The sequence below is a fragment of the Ambystoma mexicanum genome, chromosome 3p (assembly GCF_040938575.1).
Source record: "Ambystoma mexicanum isolate Mex_15411 chromosome 3p, UKY_AmexF1_1, whole genome shotgun sequence".
NCBI classification, from domain to species: Eukaryota; Metazoa; Chordata; class Amphibia; order Caudata; family Ambystomatidae; genus Ambystoma; species Ambystoma mexicanum.
In genome coordinates this window covers 148250694-148273744 of record NC_090925.1, presented here as the reverse complement: position 1 = coordinate 148273744, position 23051 = coordinate 148250694, and the positions used below count along the sequence as shown (strand labels likewise).

At 45.0% G+C, this 23051-nt stretch overlaps 1 protein-coding gene across 1 annotated transcript in view; it reads right to left on the bottom strand.

Moving 5' to 3' along the window:
* Positions 1–23051, bottom strand: part of LOC138580176 (C-type lectin domain family 7 member A-like) — a 54750-nt gene that overhangs the window by 5051 nt on the left and 26648 nt on the right. The window contains exons 3-4 of the mRNA XM_069650502.1: positions 19035–19348; positions 5902–6005 (exon numbers count right to left, since the gene is read on the bottom strand). Of these exons, the coding sequence (XP_069506603.1) occupies positions 5902–6005; positions 19035–19348 (418 nt within the window). The remainder of the gene's footprint in view (positions 1–5901; positions 6006–19034; positions 19349–23051) is intronic.

Sequence of the window (23051 nt, the reverse complement as noted above, 5' to 3'; positions counted from 1 at the left end):
TGGGGCTGCATTGTGCGCACTATTGAAAACACTACCACATACGCCCACCAGTTATATGGGCAGTCGCAAATGAAAAGTGTGCTACATGAGTTCAGACATATTCATGGTCCTTTACTGTCAGATTTCTTTAGAAGATAGTAAGTTCTGTTACATGTTGGTTCCTTTAAATGCCTGCATGCAATATTTGTGCTATCAGAGGAACAGCTTGGCATTCTCAAGAGTGGGCCTCACGGATCTGTGGACGATATCACTGCCTTCTATGGCTTGGGTCTGTTAAACCGGTGCAAGCTGAGTGATAGCTGTGCTGCCTGAAACCTGGGCCTGCACAACATCTGCCAGGTGAGGGACAGCTCTGCTATAGGAGCCTGAACTATCTGGGTAACTCATTCACAGATGTGTTGTCTCCCAAGGGTTAGCTCTGCGGGATTGAGACAGTTGACTCGAGGTGCCCAAGGTACAGCTCTGCTATCTGAAAGCTAAGGCTAAAGGGTCTTTGAGGTAAAGCGCTTCATCCAAAGCATGATTTTATCGATGCAAAGTCCTGACTTGCCACTATTGCAGTGCAAATGGGTAACGCACATACTCGGGGATGTCCCCTACAGCACATGCAGAATATTGCAGTGAGACACTGAGAACCAAGAGCATGTTACGTCTTCCTTTTGAGTCTGTCGCCCTGCTCCCGGGGAAGAGGCTCATCCAATGTGGCATTCCATGCCTGGTGCATAATGCCATTCATCAAGCAGGTCCAACACTTCCCAAGCTCAATCCTCCTGTGCGCACTGGGAGCAACGGACCAACATGCCACAGACCTTCACCATTACTCCACTTCAGAAGAGCGAGGAATGGAGGCATTGCCAGAATTTACAATACAGCTAAAAACATTTCTGCTTCCCACTTGGTCAGGTATGGCCTGACCACGGCCTGAAAAGCAGCTGTGAGACTCATGCAGTTATGAGCAATACACAATGAAAATAAAAACACGAAAAGACAATCTAAAAAGTTGATTATCTACAAGATACGGGCTAGACACTAAACCTTGATGTTTAATAGGGAGAGTAAACCTTTTGAAAAGGAATGTTTTACTTAAATTTGTGTTTTTGAGTGGTACTCTCCCAGTTTATTGGTCATAAGAAATGTGTTCAGACAGTGCTTAACAGGCATTAGTATATAATTATTTTGGCTGGAGGAAAATGGGTTGCCAACACTCATTGAATCTAAGTCTTTTGTTTTTACTACTGGACAACAGAGGATACAATGCTTCAAGTTTCATCAGAAAAAGACTTCCATTACTTACCTCTTTCACCAAGTGTATAGGGAAATGGCTTGACCAACCTGCGAGGGGTACATTTTTAAAATGTATAGAACTGCATTTTTTAAGTGACTTTGCTTTAAATTCCTATTGGGTCTCTGCAAAGACTGGGTATGACATGCATTACCTACCGCAATAGCATTTCTGATGATTGTATCCGTTTAGATTCACATGCTGTGCATATAGTCGAACATCTAGTGGTAACCGCAGAGTATTGCATCTCGTCTTTCGAGGATCTAATGGGGACGTCGGCATAGGCGTGTCTGTAACACTATCCCCAACGTGACGTGTAGTATACCCAGAAACCCTCACGTGTGAATGTCCCTCTGATTGTATTTTTTCTGCCGTGAGGGAGCCTTATGACTATCGTGAGTGAGTACAGAAAAGAGAGAAAGTAGTAAGACATCTATGTTCCTTGCACCCGAGCGGGGAGGAAGGGTGGTTACCCCACAAGTATGGAAAGAAGATACTTTCAGTGAAGAAGAAATAAAAAATACATTGGAAGCATCCAACTTGTGACTTTATACAACAGTAAAAGCGGCGCCTTTAAAGTAAAAATCACATCTTCTCACTACCTACAATGTGCTGGGAGTTCACTGTTATTGCCACCTGCGAGTGCCATATATGAAGAGCAGAGAGATGCAGAGCAAATCCATAGGTTTGCAACCTGCGGGAAGATTCTAGTCAGCTCCTGCTTGTAGTTTAGGAGAGACAACCTGGTTAGTTGGACACCATCAGGAACAGAATCAGGACCTACGTTTTACTTCCCAGGCCAACTAGTGCCATAGGGACAGCTATGTGACATGTTATGGTCATAGATGGTGGATACAAAAAGGTATAGTTTGCATCTCATGTTGAAGGTATTTTGCAACATGGTAAATACTAGTTCCTAGTTCCCTAGAGGTAGCTCCTGCTGACTGGGTGATATTGACACTGGGAGTTCCTTTAGCTCCTGCTCATCAGACCTTTATTTTGATACCTTCAGTGTGTGAAGTCAATCAGGAGACTGACAACCCAATACGGTTTTGGCTATAAACTTATTTTCCTAGCAAACACCCTTCTCTAGCCCCATCACTAGGTTCCCTACACAAAAAGAAAGAAAAAGGGTTTGAAAGGGTGTACATTAGCTGGTCGTCCAAAACAATATTGTTCTCTGTCCAGAATCCTGTCTGGTCTGACTCTATCCTACCACTATAAAAGAAACAAAATCTAAAGAAAAAGGTGAGAGCTTCTTGCCCCTGCTTGGCTTGCTTCCGATCTACACTGTGGCCTCCTAACTCCTTCTCAGGTATTGGTTTAAAAGCAGCCACCCCTAACACAGTTCCAGTGTGGATTAGCTCCAAGTCTTTTTCCTGGGAAACAAGTCTCTCTCGGCCGTTGGGCATGTGATTCACTCAAAGGGTGAACCAAATACTTTCAAACAATGTCTCAATTGGCTGGAACTCTCCCGGCTTGCTCTAGAACTGCTCCGGTTCCAGCCCCTTGTTGGGGGGTCTCGGGTTTTCTTACCACTTGTGCGGTCATACATCTTTCAGCCCTACTTATTCTCTCCTCGTTGGTCTCTCAGCCCCTTTTGTATTGGGTTCATCTTACCTTTCATGGAGTGTTTAGACTCTCGACCTCTTCTCAGACTGGATAGCGGTTCGGCCCCGAAAACAAGCCAGTTGCCTGAAGACCAACCCAGGGAGAGAAGAGTCTCCTGCAGATCAGACCCATTACAAATGTGAGGACACTTTATACATCCCACCATCCTAACAAAACAAGTGAAGTATATACTCACTTCCAAGTCCCTCTTGCTTTTAGCAGCTACCTCTAAAATGGCTACTCTTCCCTTTGATTAATGGTTTGATTATTAGCTGAGACCTACATATGCGGCGCACATTAAACTGTTACCACCTTTAGCAGCCCCAGAAAGTGTGGCTTAAAGCTAGAGAATAGGTCTATGTAGATGCAGACAAGACTTCTTTGAACTAAACGGGTCAGTCTTCTGTAATTGGTTCTCACACCCTCTGTGCAGTGCTGATTTGACCCTAGCAATCTCTGTGTAATGTTGGCGGAGGTTCTGTAGTCTGCCCATCACCGAGGTGCCCTGATCACGGAACCCAAAGTCACATCAATGTCAGCTCATCTATCCGTATTGTATATTGGGGTCTTCTCACCCCTGATGTGTTAGTTACTTGGCCCCCCACATGAACGTTGTCATTCACATGGTGCGAAGTAACACCATAGACTAGGTTCCAATAAGAGATTGCACATGCCACCTCTGCCAACAATGTTGTGTTCAGGTGGGATGTGATCCCAGAGAGATGTGGCACTGGCAGATAGAAGCATATTGCTAATATTAGAAAAGGGAGATACACTATAGTGGTGATGATTTTGGGGGATGGAAAGTAATCTTATGGTCTGACTAAAAGGGAGACTATTGCAATTGTGTTTTCCTTACTTGAGTGTGTGACTCACTAATTCTGGCAATTTACTGAAAGGTGAACTTGCGGACCCTGCATCTTCTAACAAGTGTACCAACTGGTCAGAGTGGACATCAGGTTCACTCCAGTCATAGCCATGTTATCCACATGAAGAAGCCTTACACAGGGCTTCAGTAACCACATAGCTATTCCATCTACATAAAGAAGCCTTACACAGGGCTTCAATAACCACATAGCCATTCCATCCACATAAAGAAGCCTTACACATGGCTTCAATGACCACATAGCCATTCCATCCACATAAAGAAGCCTTACACTTGGCTTCAATAACCACATAGCCATTCCATCCACATAAAGAAGCCTTACACGGGGCTTCAATAACCACATAGCCATTCCATCCACATAAAGAAGCCTTACACGGGGCTTCAATAACCACATAGCCATTCCATCCACATAAAGAAGCCTTACACTTGGCTTCAATAACCACATAGCCATTCCATCCACATAAAGAAGCCTTACACTTGGCTTCAATAACCACATAGCCATTCCATCCACATAAAGAAGCCTTACACTTGGCTTCAATAACCACATAGCTATTCCATCCACATAAAGAAGCCTTGCACAGGGCATCAATAACCACATAGCCATTCCATCCACATAAAGAAGCCTTACACTTGGCTTCAATAACCACATAGCCATTCCATCCACATAAAGAAGCCTTACACTTGGCTTCAATAACCATATAGCCATTCCATCCACATAAAGAAGCCTTACACATGGCTTCAATAACCACATAGCCATTCCATCCACATAAAGAAGGATTACACTTGGCTTCAATAACCACGTAGCCATTCCATCCACATAAAGAAGCCTTGCACAGGGCTTCAATAACCACATAGCCATTCCATGCATTTTGGGGTAGATCATTATGGTGATTTTGCAATGTTTTGCTAATGTGAGGCAGACACAAGGCAATGCTACACAACATTAAATCTGTGGCAGGTGAAAAAGGTGTGGATATCTTACAAACCTGATGTATAGCACTAACAGAACATCCCTGTGATAAATCGAATATTGTCAAAGAATAAAGCAGAATGTGTGAATTTTCTACTATATATATATAAATTAGAATTGTTCATGTATAACAAGATTAATACCAGAGAGTGCTTTCTAAGCACGGGAGGGGGATTCAAACATGTATGGCTCTGCGTCGTCTTGCTTCCAAGAAAAACACATTGCCCCCGAGCTATCCTTCCTCACCAAAATATTGTGAAATGCCTCTATTTTTGCACCAGTATCTTAAAGCAGATAGTTATTCTAAAGCAATGGAACCTGAAAAAGCGTTTATAGACAAAGAAAGTAGCACTGGAAAACGCACAACACCCAAAGCTACCCAGTGATCTAAATATTACCCTAGCAGTGTCAGGAGCTGTAATTTTGAACTCCAGGTGAGCCTTTTCGTCAGAGCAGATACATCAGCCTTTTGCAATCATAGTTACACTGTTGCAAAGATCACCACGATGGCTCTGTGCTTGGAGCAAAGGCTTGCACAACAACTAGAATTTGAGTGATATAGGAAATGCACTTTGGAAAGGGTCCACAGCAGGGTGGAAAGAGAACAAGGGGCAATATTTAGATGGCTGAGTGGGACTGGGTTCTCTGGGAGAGAGCTCTTCTTGAGATTTGATGGGGTCTTATTTCACTGGAGCACACCACTTTATGTTGGTGTATGGGGTACATTTGGTTATGAGCCACTGCTTGCGAAGACCTTTGGGTTTTCGGGCCTCAACATCACTAAGCAATCGAGCAAATGACTGGGCAAATAATACTGTCATTACCCGGTGCATCAAGGTGAAATGCCTATGAACTTCCCATATCCTTGTTTGCTCTGAGTAACTTGCCAGTTGGCGTGCTTTGCTGCATATGGATTGCTGGACTTCTCCTTGGTGTAGGATATGATATGTGGTCAATTGGACCTAGTCTCCTAATCTATGATCATTATTATTCAGATGCACGCATTTCCTGCTCGTGGCGGATCATTAGCCCTTCTGTATATGCTATTAATTCCAATATCCTAGCACATTGACAAAGGAATCAGGTACTGCAGCACAAGACTGATTAGCGATGCCTATTTGAACATAGCTAAGTAAAATTATAAGGACTTACCAATTGTTGAATTCAGAGCCATTGACCCAAATCCAATGTTGACCATAATCCCTCCTGAGGCCAATCCAGTGATCAAATTTGCCATTATAACGCATCATGAAATCCTGCAAACAATATAGAAAAAGGACACGCTGCAACTTAATCACTAATGTTCGAGTGGCAGGATGCTGCATGAGAGAGTGGTACAGGATGAACTCAGAATATAACCGACCCCCGAATATCCTAAAATTCCCAGCTTAGATAGATCACATACATGTGCAGTTCTCCTGCTATTGAAACGTCATGTAGAGTCCTAAAGGCAGTGCTCTTTCATGGTGGTGCCTGTTAGAAAATTGGAACGTTGTATGTGAATTAGCAGGACATAAAAAGGTAAAGATGTTCTTTTCTGCTTATTAATAATCGGAGTAAATGTAATACTTCAAACACTTATCAATTAAATTTGTTGTGGTGTGGACCAGAAGACATCCACTGGTGGGATCTCAAAGTAGAATTAAAAACGTTCTACACTAACCAGGCAGAAGCCCAAATGAAGAGGTTGAGTAACCCTGTGTTATCCAGAAACATGCAGAAATGGGAGGGCTTTAATTTAATAATCCTTAGCACAACAATGTAGCAGGTATTCCCTTGTATCTCTCACTCTCCCACATGGGGTTATGTTATGAAACCAAGGTGGCTTTCAAATGAATTCATTGCCACTGGGATCTTTCTTTGGTGCAAGGGTGCAGTCTTAAATTCATTCAGTCATCGAAATATCCTGCCCCAGTATGAACCCCCCCCAAAGAAGCAGTACACTGGAGCTACTACCCTATCTTTCATTACATGTCTTTCAATCAGACCCTCCAAGATGTTGCGGCATGAAATACTTTGCGGCATTAAAAATGCAAGTTTTGTAGTACAAAATTGCATTTATTGCAGCATTTTTGCCTAATTAAAAAGGGCCTGCAAAAACACCACAATAAATGTATTTTTGTGCTGCAAAACATTTGTTACGCCGCAAAATATTTCAGGCCACAATATCCTGGAGGGTCTGTTCAAGGACCACTCTCTTTGCACCCTACCATACCTAAGAGTTAGACCTACTTCCCCATGTGGTCTTAGACATCTGCATCTCAGATGATACACTAGGTGCGGTGGTGGAGTAGGGTATAATGTTTGCCACATAGATACAATGGAGCTCTCCGACACAAGAGATCCATGTGTCCTATTACCAAGTTTAAAAAGAAAGCTTGGGTAGATCCGATTACTCTGGAATCATCGAGTGATTCTTGGACGACAAACCGCGAGAACCAATTCCGATTAGAGTCTCTTTGTCTCCATTAGACATATGTTTCTGATTCCATCACTGAATTGGAATGTGCCAGCTGTCTTCCACTGTCACCCAAGTATACATCGCGGTGGTTGGATCGACAAAGTTATGTCAAATGCTGGTAAAATAACCTAATTCTGCAGTATCCCAGTCCCTTCAAAGGAACCACCTAGACATTTTGGAATCTGTGTTTAGTTTCCCACTACAAAAAAAAATAAAAAAAATAAAAAAGTATGCTTAACATGTATATTTCACTTGGAGCATAAATAATGCAGCTATGGAGACTGTTCTTTTTGTGGCAGAAATGTTACTTGTTATGATATTCTATGTACACTGCTTACGCTAATTGAAACCTGCACTGTAACATTTTTATTACTGAGTAATAAAGTGCTACAGTCAAATTAGGTATCCTTCAGGTGACGAGCTGATTCCAACAACATAGGGAGAACTATAAGTGCCCACTGCCATGTGTTAACAGCCACGGGCACACCAGACAATCTAAAGCCAACAAGCTTTATTATAACCAAAGAAAAACTACAAAGGGGTTGCATTTAATTTAGGCTAAATGTGAGCAAAATAAACAACTCAACCTTCCTTTCAGGTCCACAGGCCTCAACCTTCCCCCCTCTGCCTTGGGTTCTGCCTTCCTCACAATGAACAAAGTCGGTCTCTGGGGTTCTAAGTGCCATGCACGTCTTGGCTGCAATGTTCTTGTCAGGATGATGCTCGTCTGCTCCCAAGTATTTTTTGGCACCACCATTGCTGGTCATTGTGTCATCAGGATGCGCTAGTCATCAGATTTCTTATGACCTTGCGTAGGATTGTGCTGGGCCAAGGTGTTTTTTTGTGCTCATCCCTTTTCGTGTTACCAGTGACAGTCTTGGCTCAACCTCCTCCACCAAGTCAGGGGTTTGTTCTGAAACCCAGCTTCAGGAGACCCCTGCCATCTTTTCATGCATCTCCTTTCTTCACTACTCTTCTCACTATTGGTGGTCTTGCTTCTTCATTTGTCGGTTTCTTTTCCTCCTTTCTTCCTAGACCTTCTGAAATTACCTAATCTGGCACTCCCTTTAGGACTGCTTCACCACATTCTCACCCCCCCCCTCCTACCTGGATGTTCTTCAGTTTAACAATCCTCTTCCTTGCGACTACTTTAAATAATGTTCTCACCTTCTCCCCACAATTCTAGTCTCCTGCTACCTCCTCATCTCACTGTTGTCATCTTCCCCTCCTCTCTCACCCCACTCTTCTGACCCCCCCAGACAGTTGTGTGCAACTGAGGAATGCGAGTGAGCGCTCTGCTTAAAGCAGGTTGTGATGTTCCCATTGCAGAGTTTGTGGAAGTGTACCCTTGTGAAGATGTACACAAATGCTTTAGTCCATTAAGCCAAACGTTTTTCACATAACGCTCAATCCTCTTTGATCCTATTTATAGTTGTGTTGCTGGCACAATAATGTATGGGATCTTTTCAGCCCCGGAAATGAACGGAAAAGCCAGGTGAGGCATCCAATTTGAAATACATTGGTCTTATGGAAAGGCACAATGGCGAATGAAAAGCCTGCCTTAAAACTTCAATTCTGCTAAATGTGCCTAGCAAATACAAATACATGTATTTCTGCAGTTGACACAAGGGATATGTGGAAATAGAAAAGGCACATTGTTGCTTGAGAGACAAAAAGCAGCATTTTTCATTGAAACAGTCCTTCATCAAAATGCTATGCACCTGGAAAATTACGAGTACAAACTGGGCCTCATATGCACAATTTAAAGCCACGTTAGTATATTACCATTCAGATGACTAAGGCAGACTTTTCAACAAAGAAAGAAGAAAGAAACTGACATGTTAAATGGAAAGGTGTGTGCATCTTGTAGCTTGTAATGAATACAAGGAGTGAAAATGTGGGCCTATCCTCTTGGAAGATAAATAGTGGCAGTTCTATGCAAGTGTATGAAAACTACTGAAAGGCCTCAATGACGGTTAAATTCCATATATAAACTGCAGTTTTGTGCATAGGTGAGAGACTGTTTAGCCAAACTCACATTTCTAATGGGATGTGAAGGCAAAAGCAAAAGCAACCTTTCCCCATTCCTGGCTTTGCTCAGGCTCTGCCTCTGAAAGACAAATGCTTTGAACTTTCCAGGCCTCAGCAGAAGGGCTTGGCTCCTGCCTGACAGGAATTTATGGGTGCTGTATGAACAAAGACTGCCATTAAGTGGAAGGAACTTTGTAAAGTACCCCAAATTCATGAATTTTGTGGACTACCCCTGGAATAAAAGCAATAAAAACAGAATAGAAGCCAGCGAGAGCTTGACCCAAGTCTCGTTCTTAAAGAACGAATAAGACCGAGCAACGAAATACAGGGGTAATGGAAAACTATAAGGGACATTTTCCCAAAGAGAGAAGTGACCCAAGAAATACCTAAAGTAGCACAAGAAGAGGAAAGATAAGATGCAGAAGAAATTGGAGAGAGGATCGATAAATTATATCAGCAAATAAGGCAGAACAGCGAGTATGGGACTCAGAGGAACAGCAGACAATCCCTGATACAACAAAAAAAAACGGGATGAGGAGGAGAACATGTTCATTGATGAACGCAGAGCATTGTCTGAGTAGATTAGATTTAGACAGGGAAGAGGAGGATGACAGTCACACCAGTTGGGGTGTCGCAATGTCAGACGAAGAAAGGGAGTCAGATCTTAAGATGTGAGGGTGTATGCGCCCCCTTGGGAAGTTAAAATCTGGATAAGAAGGTAAGATGGTCAGATCTGGAACACCCTAAGGAAAGACGATTGTGTAGTGCGAGAAGAGAATTCCCCACCCTATGTGAGTAAGTTAAGATGGTTACCAGCACGCAGACGAACAGGGGTGATTACGCCTGCATTGAATAACCGAATAATGGGGTCCAGTTATGGGATGGGGTTCACACAGTTCCCCACGTTGGAGAAGGGGGGGGGGGCAGGACAAGACCGCAATATATTCCATGGCCTCAGTTGGATCAGGACAACTTAAAATGCAAGTTACCTAGTTTGACTTTGGGGGCTGGAAAATGGTTGTACGAATTCGAAAGCATGACGACAGAGGGAAATACGTTGGCCATAGGAGAAATAAAAGGTCTATTGGCAGCTATTCTTGGAGAGAGAGCTGACGACATTTGGACATGAGCGTGATAAGCAAGTGTGACAGCACAAAATACGGCGCATGATGGAGCGCCATTTAATAATTGTAGGGCAGATGTTAGGGCTCTCAGGATACAGTATCCCGATACGTCAGATATGGGTGCAATTATGACATGTAAAACGAAAGAAGATGAAGACCCTACTGCTTATATTCAGGATATTCAAGAGAGATGGCAGCTTGAGGCGCGTGAGCCTTGGGGAAAAACAGTGGCATTATTCGATCATATTTTGCATCAGGTATTGCCAGACAGTACAGAGACAAATGGAAGTAGCAATGGAAGCAAAGCCTTGGGCTGCGATACAGTTAATGTGCATCATTGCTGATTCTTACAAGAGAAAAATAGAAAGGAGAACAGGAAGGTTGAGGAATCCAAGTTAGTACAGAAGAAATTAATTTGCTAAAGAAGGCGTAGTATTGATAAGTGGAGAAGGAGGAGGAATGCAAGGAACTACGTGGGCATCGCAGGTGAACAATGTACACCCAGTGGATCAAAATGGGTATGGGTTTTGGCCACGAGGTAGAGGGAGGATTTAGAGGAAGAGGAGGTGGATTTCCAAATTTCTAGGGTGGAAGTCAGAACACTCAGGGAGGATATAATGGTGGGTTTGCCAGAGGGCCAACCCCATTGTGCTGGAATTGTGGGATAGTAGGGCATATCGCGCATGTATGTAGAAGCCGAGGAAATATGCAACAGAATGGAAAAAAATTCAAGCGAGGGTGGGGGCAAAAAGGTCATCCACTGTCATACAGCACACCAACACGAGAGGGATGTGCCAAGGATCACACATTCCCATCGGAAACAGGCCCCACAAGCACAGCAGCACAACATCAGGGGCCAGTGCAATTTCTGATCAAGTCAAGCATCGGAGGGAGGGGTTGGAGGAACACGGAAGAGAACGGCCCAGTAACTGATCCAAGTGAATCATTGCCACCACCAAAGTTGTATGTTGGAGATCAAGTGGTTCTCAAACACTTTACACGTAGATGGCATGAGCCAAGATGCAATGTATCATATCAAATAGACGAAGTTTGCCCTATTGCAATTACGGTGGCTGGAAGAAGAGTGTGGTTACATTTGGGTGACGTAAAAATCTACAAAGGCAAGACTATCCCTCTAGTACCCGCTGACTGGGAAGCAAGACAAGAAGAATTGCCACGTGTGCAGACTCGATCGATGACCAAGAAGGACGATAAAGCAGTGCGAGATTAAAAAACATTTCTTTTGGACTGTAATTCATTGGACACGCCTACAAATACTAGCAGGAAGTGCATCCCCTATGCCACGAGTACAGTAAGAACATTAATTTCAAAAGAGATGCCGGCACATGATGCAAAGTGCCTCAGCCATCTAGCAGCATGTACTACCGGAGGACAGTTCCAAGGGAGCTGGGTAACCCTGCGATGGCAATCAAGACCAACGTTTCCATACCAGGATGATTATATCAAGAAAAAGCAAATCGAAAAAGAGCTTGGTTGGACAGACCAGATGCTTGTGTATCTATGGGACAAGTAATAATAGAAGAAATGAAGAGGATGAATTGCTCTGAAAAAACTGGAAAGGCTGGAATGCCTGGATGCTGGGAACGCTCACAGCTGTTAATCTATGGATGAGTGATTACGACCAAAGGATGGGAAGATGGGATGCTGTCCTGTGCAGCTCATCTACTGAGAAAGGAAACCGTGCAAGAGGTGCAGAAAGTGAATGATGAGTGCCTAAAGTCACGGGCCAAGAACTGACGAATCAGGACCAATGGCTGTAGTGCATTGACTGATGCAACAATGTGCATTCGAAGCAAAGGTAAAGTCTGAGTTGGAGAACATAGAGGGTGCAAGAACATAATTGATATCCCAGGAAAGAGGAGAGGGACTGCTGTCCTAATTGATCGATATTTGGCCTGTGGATCCAGAGCATATATGAAGTTGCCCAGAAACTGGGGAGAAGTGTGTTCCATTGTACTCATCCATGTTCCAGCCTTGCTGATCCCCCAGAGCAACCTGAATATTGAGGGATTTCCAAAAGTAGATGAGCACTTGCGAAAAAGGTCACTTGCACTTGAGCGTATGAAGAGAGAGAATTATTCCTCAGCTAAGTCAATAGAAGCTTACAATGAGATGTGGATGAGCACAAATTGTTCAGCAAGACTATGATAAGACTATGATAATGATATCTATATTGATGCCTGGACTCCAAACAGCAGTGAATGCTAAATGTTTGTAGATCACCAGATGGGAGTTGTTACAGACAATCAATGCCACTATAAAAGGATTTGGAAGAGTTGAGGGCCATAAGGTTAATGGCCCTCCAGAACAGGCATGTCCTCAACATGATTACAGCAATGGAAGGAGGTGTTTGCGCCAAGGTCGGGCCTTCTTGCTGTACTTTCATACCATCTTGTGACGGTGAGAACTGGACTCCGACAGATGCTATAACTATGTTGACAGAACTGCACACGAAATTGGAGGAGGAGACAGAGGCTATTGGAGATCACGATTGGCTGTCATTCCTGTTTGCATGGATTCCCGACTGGATGGCAAATGTGTTCAAGTTGGTGATGATTGTTCGGGAGAATTCTCAGAAATGTGCTAATTCCCTTCACCTTAGAGACCCCCAGCAACTTTGCTGGATTTTGAGGACTTGATTTTTTTTACCTGGAAAGAGTGAGCCTTTTTTCCCCACCATTTCATGTATTTTGATGTATGTTTTACATTTGTGTTCTCCGATTATGGAGTTTTAGATAACTCCATAGGCATCATCTTTTCATGTGTGTTACAGAGCACCCTCAGTGCAGTGACACAGGGATGTCTTTTCCCAGAGGTTTAAATACCTTCTCTGGGATAAACTACTGTTTCCCACAGAATGTAAAGTGAAATCGACTTACTAGTCTTTTCCAAATTCATAGACCCAGCCCACACCATCTTACAATGGAGTGCTGGAGGGGTTACATAGTATCCCCTGTGTCTAAACACTCATGTAGCAGTCAAATGCGACCCTTTCCTATTGAAAAGGCTGGTGGCAGTGGTTTTACAACAAACTACCATGATTTTTCCCGACCGCGAACACCGGTAGCTCAAAATCAGGGGAGCCATGTTTTTCAAGATGGCGCCCTAAGCCCCTTTGTTTAAACGGGTCCTGGTCTTTTTTCGCCATTTATTTTTGGAATGGTCCTTCTAGTGTTGGTCTCTGCACGCCAAACCAGGTTTGGTCCCTTTGTTCGTGTGCCTTTGGCGGGCTTCAGGATTGAAGCCCGCCCTTAGCGTCCGAGTGTCTGGGGTGGGCAGGAAGTGAGGGAGGTGCCCGAAACTCCCTGTGCTTAGTCTCCTAGGAGACCCAAATGCACTCTGGTGTGATTGGCTGGCTGTCTGGCAAGGACAGCCACCCTGCTGGGTGAGTGACAGCTAGGCTGGAATGAAAGGGAGAAAACTGTTTAAAAGGCAAGTCTCGTGGACTGGAAGGCAGAGTTGACCACTGGAACGAAAGAACCGAAGACGAGCTGGAAGAGGACGGCTGCTGCAACCACTGGACCATTGGTTTGCCCGGTGAAGCCCTGCTGCAGGTCCGAATTGCCAAACTCCATTCCACAGAGGAGCTCCTTCAAGGACGGCTTCTTCCTTTGAGTTGGTGGGACCAATCAACTCATAAGACACCTGGATACCATTCTCAAGTCGGGTTAGGTTTAACCAGGGAGAGGGACACCAGTTCGTGTTCTTGAATCTACAGCTACCGACTCCATTTTGTTTGCTTTCTTCAACGATCCTGTGCAGTGCAGGAGTCCCCCGACGTCCTCCCTCTTGTCCCCACGACTGAGGCTCAGGAACAGCGAGATCTGCAGGAACCACGACTTCAGCAACATTTGTTTTCTTCACAAAAGGGTACTGTGCCAACCCGATTGAGAGAACGCCACTCCACTTGCAGGCCTAATCAGCTTGGGACCCCACGAATGATTCTTTTTCGCCTAAACTACTTCCGAGAACTTTTGCAAAGACTTTACCGTTTGATACCAGAACTGGCCTTTCATATCCAGAACACTAGCCCATTGATTTTGGCCTGGCCTATTGACTTGAATTGAACTATTCTGGTGAACTGAAACTATTTGCACTGCCTAGAAAGTATATATAATCTATTCTACTTACTTTTGTCCTTTTTGCTCACTGCTAAGTAACTGAACTGCCATTTGGCTCCTTTTGTATTGAAGTGTATTGGTCTATAATATTAAGTTTTCTTCTAGTGAAATGTTTTATGAATGATTGTGTAAATAAATTAATAAGTGTTTAACCAAGAAACCTGGAGTACAAGTGTCTCCTTGAACCACTGTGATTGAAAGTCCTCTGTGTAACTACTTGTACTGCTCACATTCACTCTTGAGATGAGCCTGGCTGCTCAGCTCGCTACCAACAAACTGTGTGGTACAGACTTATACCGAAGGTTGGTCTTGCTTCCACCTGTAGTCCCAATTGTGTGTGGTGGTCCCAGACGGTACTGCATGCAATTCTGCCTAACACTGATAGTGTTCGGATTCTGTGTTATAAGGTTAATAATTAGAAAATGGTAGAAAACAGCAAAGAAAGCAGTGGGAATGAAGATCATGATTGATGTGAAGGATGAAACGGAAGACAACGCGCAGACTGAAAGTACCATTAGAAACCACATAAAAGCAAGTATTGTGGCACCTGAAGGAACGCAATTCCAGTACCCAAGAGATCATAAGAATTATGTGGGAAGTTTAGTCTTCTGTACCCCAAGTGGAGAATGTAATTACATGACCTGGAGTGGACGAACACAAAAAAATGTGGACACCCTGAGGGGGGTGACGAAGATATGGATACCAAAGAAACCATTCTTCAAGAGAAGATTCAAAGAAGTAGGAAAACTTGAGGAGGTGGGGAATGCAGAGGAGCAGACGTACACATCCGCAGGAGATCTCCTCCCCCTCCGCTACTTGCCCTGTATTGGAGACATGAGACTGTGCCCAGTCTAACACCAGCTATTGTACCAATACTGCAGCAAGTATTTGGAAGACGTTATCCATTAAGACAACCATATCGAATGTACCCTCGAGTCGATGGCAGCCTGCAGGAGGAGCTCCTAGAAGGAATATGAGAAAGAGCTAAGAAAATGGACTAATGACGTCATAAGAAAGTGTGCACAAAGTCCTGAAATACTGAATGAAGACAATGTACGATTCCTAGACGACAAATGACGGAGTAAAGAAACAAGTGAACCTTAAAAGTGGCAAACAAGATTACACGTTAGAAAGTGCTTCAGAAATCAGAAGTATAATGAATGTACATACGCTGAAACGCAAAACAGATCAAGTCATAGTATAGGCTAGCTACAAGTAGTGAATCGAATGCAGGCGGAGCCACCATTGTACAGAAACTGGACATTGGTATCATGAAATTCGTAAGCCAAAGAATCATGAGGAGAAAATGAAAGGCTGTGTCGCAGTAGAATGCAGGTTGTTGGAGCTGCATTGGGAGGCTGTCTAGCCTGAAGTCAAGAACTACGCTGAAGAGGAACATATGTGCGGAGGATGAATCCTCTCACGTTAAGGCGCAAGAAAGAACACAGAAGATGCCAAATCTTAATTCATTAACACATTTAAATGCTTGCCGAATTAACAGAATCGTGGAGGCTGAAAATAGGTCTTGAACTTGGAGTTCCAGACATGACAGCGAGTGCCCTCACTGCCGGTGCATTCCTAGGACAAGTATAATCTGCAAGGCAAAGTACTAGTACTATGAATTTCATGGCAGAAGGCCTGGGTGATGAGAGATGTGGGCTAATTGGATGGTAGGGCACCTTCATGTCCCATCTACTTGCACCTGGGTCTTGGCTTATGTGCTAATTGAACTGAATATTCCAGACATGGCACAAGCTTGTCAAATCAATTGTATTAGTCCATATAACGAAGGACCTTATAGCTTGCGAAACCAATGAAACACTATCTGATTTTTCTTAAATGACATGTATGAATAGGTAGTCGTATGTTGTCCACCTGATATCGGACAGCCAAACCTTGCTCCTACATGATTGTATATCTAGATGCGTCCCTTAACCAATCCCAACCCTTGATAGGTTTTTCACTATTGCCACATAGCAGGACATCATTCTGACGCACAAAGAAAGTATATAACTGTATTTCATGTGGAAATCGCCGAGAATGAGCGTACGTCCGTTGATGTTTGGTGTAACTCCATGTTTTAGATAATTGCTAATAAAACTAACTTGTCATCTTCTTGAGTTTGTCCGGTTCTTTGGACTCAGAATTATTCTGGTGTAATCCCATCCAGTAACAGATGCACGTTTCCAAGGGCCATTAGCTCAGTTGCCTCACTGACAAGGATTTGAAAGGAACCAATGATGAAGACCCTCCACTAGGCCTGTAGATAGGCGCCAAGAGATTCATAACTTCACAATCATGCCTCCCCTCTGGTCAGCCTGTAGATAGGACTCTAAGAAGGAGGCCCTGTTTCACAAGGACCAGCAACCTTCATGTAACTCACCTCGGCCTGATTGTGGTAGATGTGGCAGGGATAGTGGCCACACACACAGGACAATGTTTCCGGTCATTGGGCCAAATTCATAGAAAAGTGTGCATAGACCTTGCAAAGTTTGCGCGGCAAGAACGACTTTGTGAGTCCCCTCGCGCATGAGACTCTTGTGGGTGCTCTGCATATTTATGGATTCTGCCCGCAAAGTATCCCTATGCGCAAGAAGCAGCTGGAACGCCCACAACACACCCCCAGCCACACATACTAACCTTTGCAGGCTCCTCAGCCACGAACACATGCACCCCAGAAATCCTGTTTAGGGTTCCCTGCAAGCAAGCCAGCACCCCAGCGAGACTACGTGGGGTCAGCCGTAACTGTAAACAGCACTCCGACAACATGCATACCATTTTCCATAGTTCAATAAATTCCACAGTAGATCTGCGTGCGAATCCCCATAAACCATGGCTGCACCCAGCTATTCTGCATATGCGCACCCCTAAGTGCAATCTAAACCCCAGCTGCGTGCACGCACCCCTAAATTCCCGATCGGACCTTACCTTTGCTAAGTGCATCCTATGCGTTTAGGGCCTGGCGCCTGCTTTTACGCCGCGGTGTGCTAGGCAGCTTTGCGTGGTGTTTTCCCCCAGGTGATGTTGTACGGTCGGATCCATGAATACACGTGGTTTCTTGCAGTGATGGACGTTGCGATTTCCTTGCGGAGCTCGTCCCTCGACACACCCACGCAATGCCTTGTTCTTCCTCATTCTGCATGGAGGACGGGGAATATGCATGTTCTGCCCCCTATTTATGTCTAGTGCAGGTCCGGCCCACACTCTGTGAGGAGTCTCGCGCTAGGCGCTCGGCCGCTCGCAGAGACGTGCTGGACTAGCACGGAGTCCCCGCAATCTCCGGAAAAAGCATGAAAAGTTAATTCCATGAATCGACAAAGGCGGTTTGCGCAAAGAATGGCACGCAAGTCCCTATTTCATGTGCAAATTATTCCATAAATCAGGCCCTGCCAGAGCCTTTCTAATGATTGCAGCATCGCCAGAGGCCCAAGTTTGGTCCAAAAGTTAAGAGTGCAAATGAAAATGCCTGGAAGACCTGCTTCCAACTACCCCCAATCTATCTCTGATCCCATGTAACTCATGTTTCACATACTGTTTTATATTATATTATCATGTTTTACTGTGAAATAAAAGAAACTTATTTTAGGTATGTGTCAATCATGGATCCTGGCAGTCAGGCACTGCGGAGTGCTGGACACACAGGAGAGGCGAGGGCAGACTGCGTCTAGAATGTGCATATACATATGTTTATATTCTCTGCAGTCCAAGTGTAGGAGGCGGTGGGGGAGGGGGAGGCCTGAGAGAGCTTATTGATGTAAGCTTGAGTTGGACTGTGGAAGGAGCCATCAGTATCGGGACGGACACCGGGGCCCTTTAACTTTGTGTTGAAAAGGACCTCGAGCCTCTAGGGAGCCACGAGCCTGTACCTCAGTGTTGTCTTATCATACAGCAAAATAAATTCTTTAATTCAGTAAATTAAATGCATGCTTTGTAACGTGCAGGTTAAGGGCAGACTTTGCTGAGCCCTCAGGCCATCCACTCCCTCTGTCTTTGCAGTATCTAGCAGCGTGCTAGAGCTTATCACCTCATTGCCGTTCTACTCCGGGGATCCACTACACTACTACCTTGCAGACTGGTCACTTGGGTTTAATTTCCCAACTGGCAGCCTTTCTTTGTTCTGTCGTGCTGGGCGGAGACTAATAAAACTGTCCCTTGATAATCTGCAGCTATTCCAGGTACCTGGAGGAAGCTGCAAGGAGGGGTTGTTGATTTTCACTTATCTCCACTATAATGTAAGCACCCCACAGCTGGCTCAGACAAATGTTTCCCCTCGTCAATGAGGGGCCCCCAAACATTATGTAATGGGCCCCTGGCATCTTCATCTGGCCTTGGTCTGAACAGTAGATTTAAGAGTCATATGAACGCCCGTCTATGTGAACAAATATAGGTCAAATGGAAACGTGGTGGGTGTGGAATGAATAGGTGATGGGTGTTGCGTTTGTCTGGCACTGAAACTATAATGATTGAGAAGTCACTGCATATAAAATGCTAGCAGGAGGCAGGTTGCGTGATATTCACTCATCTTACCATTTCCCGCTGGTTGTCAATCACGGCCAGCGAGGACTTCCATGAAGCACACGCATGTTCAGCAGCGTCCCAGTTTGCCTCGACTTGAGAAAAGAAGTAGCACTTCTTCCTGAACCAGATCCATTCATCGCCACAAGGTGGCAGCACTTCACTGTTCTTCACATTCTCCGCTCTGCTGGCAACACCTGTAGCATGGGCCTGTGGATTCTCCGCTCTGCTGCCCACGCCTGTAGCATGGGCCTGTGGATTCTCGGCTCTGCTGGCAACACCTGTAGCATGGGCCTGTGGATCCGGGCACTGGCTGCTCTTTAGAACTGTAAAGAAGGAAGTAATGTTATAGTCAGGAGGGCAAATCTACAGTGCAATGAATTCTAGTAAGACCATTCCCCCCACCTTGACCACTGCTAAATAGCGTGTGCGACTAGTTTGAGAACTGGACACATGGGCGGTTGGGTACACAGCGAGAACCCCTGGCACTGCTGACTGGCGGCTGAGATGACCAGACACATAGAAGGGCACTCACGGGAAAAGGTTACTACGATTATGGATGGGCACTTATTCTGCGATGTAGAACCATAGTTACAGAAGAGAGAGGAAATGGGGTTACTGACCTAAGAATATCTGGTTGGAATAGGTATGGGCAATGGCATGGCATGAAACTGCCAAATAAAAAAAAAGAAAAAAAAAAAAAAAAAAATATCGCTTTTTCCAAACTCCTCCGCCGTACTACCCAATGAACCTAATGAGAAGTTACCCAACAATATTTCCTCCAATCATCAGCTTTGCAAGAAGCATGTCAGGTACAGAGCTTTCCATTTCCCAGCTGTGCAGTGATTTCATATTAGGCTATCCCTCCACCCCCACACGCAGTCAATTGGGCTATTTTTGACAACAGATCTGTTTTCCTCCTGAGGCTTCCTTTCTACGACCACCCACGCCCACTCTCTCCACCCCAACCAGTGGTCAAGTCCTAAAAAAAAAATCATTTTAAAAAAAAAAAGTGGGGGCGGGAAAGAACTCATTAACATACCATTTGAATATGTTGTCACCAGAAATTAGTATATCAAGGTGCTCTCGGAAAAAAGAGGGGGGACTCTGTCCACCTGCATGTACCCTCGACTTGAGCACACCCTCCCCACCCAACCCCATTACGTGTGCTGGTTGGGATTTGTTTGGGCTATTTTGGACTACCTTATCTTTTGCCCCCAACAACCATCGAACACCCACCACACCACCACCACTCTTTAACCCCACACACTCACCCTACCACCTCCCTCTCTACCCCCTCCCACCCAATCACCACCCTATCTATCCTTACCCACCCAATCCCCACTCTATCCCCCACTCTCTCTCTAGCCCCACCCCAACCCCCACTCTCTATACGGCCACTTAACCCCCCACTCTCACGAACCCCACCCCACCTCCTCACTCTCTCTACCCCAATGCTTGTTTTTATTGTGAGCATTCTGAACCTTTACCCTAATGCTGCAATAGAATGACGATTTGCAACAGAAAAAAGTGTAAACACCTTCAAGATAAATCATGAGATTCATTTTTAAGGTTTCTTAATGAACACAGAGGTATATTTTTGTAACACAGCAGTTATTACTATCACAAAATCGCAGAGACAGCCCTGCAAAAATTCTAACATATACATACACGTTGCATATGTTATGGCACATACATGCCACAGGTAATTCTGATTAAGCACAGTAGTCACCCGAGGGTGTCATGGCGCTATTGAAATGGATGATATTGTGAAGGTCTGTTTTTGATACCGACGCTTATGAAAGAATAAAAACATAGCTTTTCAAATGTTTCTGGAAGGTTAGTAAGTTGGAGTCTCTGTGTAGTGATGGTGGAAGGACATTCCTTTGCTCTATTGCCTGCACTATGAAAGAAAGTCCGTCTTTGCTTTCTTTTCGATTGCCTGTCCTGGTAAGACCGTAATGGACGACTTGACGTGCAAAGTTTGAGTCTGTAAAAAAAAAAAAAAAAAAAAAAAAAAAAGGACGAAATTGTCAATTTTAAGCTTCTAAACGCCAAGATCATGCTCTTGAATTTTGAATGTGTGGGACTACCACTCATACTATTTGCTGTGACAAAAAAAAGGAGCTGGGAGATGGAATGAAAATGTATGGGTACGTAGGGTCAAATGAGAGCTTCTCAAGAAACAGATTAACCACTGCACATTTCCATAAGAATGGAAAGGTTCCTGTGGGAGAAATTAAACTGGGGTAATAAGTCTTCTTCAGAAAGAGAGGATGCTATACATGCCATTTTTGGGGGAAGCAAGGCCAGCCGGGATACTGAGCAGCTGATAAGAGCTGTAGGAGACAGTCATGATGCGACGCAATGAAAGAATCAAAAGCCCCCTGGACTGTTGGTAAATCCTGGCACGGCCTTGTCTTCACTGTACTCGGTCTGGGTGTTATGTTGCCTCAGAGCTTCCTAATATTAGCAACTTGTTATAGCAAATGAAGAGCTACTTATCAGTCAGTGACTGAGACAGAACTATGTTGGTTGTGGATGGGTGGGAGTAGAAAATGTGTTTTGGGTGGGTGAGCGTAGAAAGCAGTTTTAGGCTGGGTAGGGGGTAGAGAGGGTGGGGATTGGGTGGGGTTTGAGAGGGTGGGGTAGAGTGGGGAAGGGTTGGTGTGGTAGAAAATGTGGGGGTAGGGTGGGTGGGGTAGAGAGAGTGGGCTAGGGTGGGTGGGCTGTGGTAGAGAGCGGTTGTAGGCTGAGTGGGGGTAGAGCGCATGGGGCAAGGTAGGTAGGGGTAGAGTGAGGAAGGGTAGGAATAAAGTGTGGGGGTGGGTGAGGGTAGGGTGGTTGAGGTTAGAGAGGGTGAGTGAGGGTAGAGAGGGTGAAGGTATTGGGTGAGGGTAGAGAGAGTGGGGTAGGTGGGTGCGATAGAGTAGCGAGAGTTGGGTAGGGTGGGATAGAGAGATGCAGGTAGGGTGGGATAGAGAGAGTGGGATAGGGTGGGTGGTACAGAGAGAGGGGTAGGATGGGTGGGGTAGAGAGTGGGGTAGGGTGGCTTGGGTAGAGTGGGGTAGGGTAAAGAGTGGGTTAGGGTGGGTGTAGAGAGCATGGGGTAGGGTGGGCGGGTTAGGGTAGAGAGCGTGAGGTGAGGTGGGTAGGGGTAGAGTGCGTGGGGGTAGGGTGGGTGGGGTAGAGAGGGATGGGCTAGGGTGAGAGCAGGTGGGTAGGGGTGGGTGAGTTGGTGTGGTTAGAGAGAGTGGGATGGGGTGGGTGGGTGATGTTAGTTGGTTCGGGGCGAGAGACATGAAGAACAAAGCAGCCTCGGGAGGGTTTTTCAAAGGTACTCCACTATAGCCCAAACAAAACCCAACTAGCACATATAATGGGTGAACGTGGGGGTAGAGAGAGTGGGGGGGTGAGTTGGGTGGGAGGAGATAAAGTGGGCATATGGGTGGGTGTAGAAAGGCTGCCTCATGAGAACAAATGACAGATCTGCCCTCTCTCCTGTACTAATGGTTTCAGCAATTTTGTGGCGCAAACGCCACATAAATGTGCCAAAACCAAAAAGAAAGAGGTTCCTAAGCATTGTCTTTGATGGGCCTGGTTCTGGCTTGGCCACCTCAGACTACCTAGGCAGTGCAATGGGCACCAGTTTGGTGTTGAGCTGCTTTTCATGACCATGAAAGTCTGGATTTGTGCCAACAGTTCAAGCCAGGTTGATGGATATGCCTTTTGATGGTCATAATCTCTTTGTCTCAAAAGCTTACGATAGCATTCAGAAGTTGCAATCTGCCACGGCGGCAGCCAAGTCCCTGAGCGCAGCAATTCACCAGCACACAGCGCAACCGTCATCATCCTGAAAAACAGAGCCTTTTTGTTACTCTGGATCATTCAGTTAAAGAGGGGAGGACAGTCTACCACAAGTTATAGGAGATTTCGTCCCAACAGACCCAGCAGCGGAACCAAACCCTTCCTAATCTCACCCTGCACAACTCACCAGTGGGAGGGCATCTGACCCAATACTATGACGAA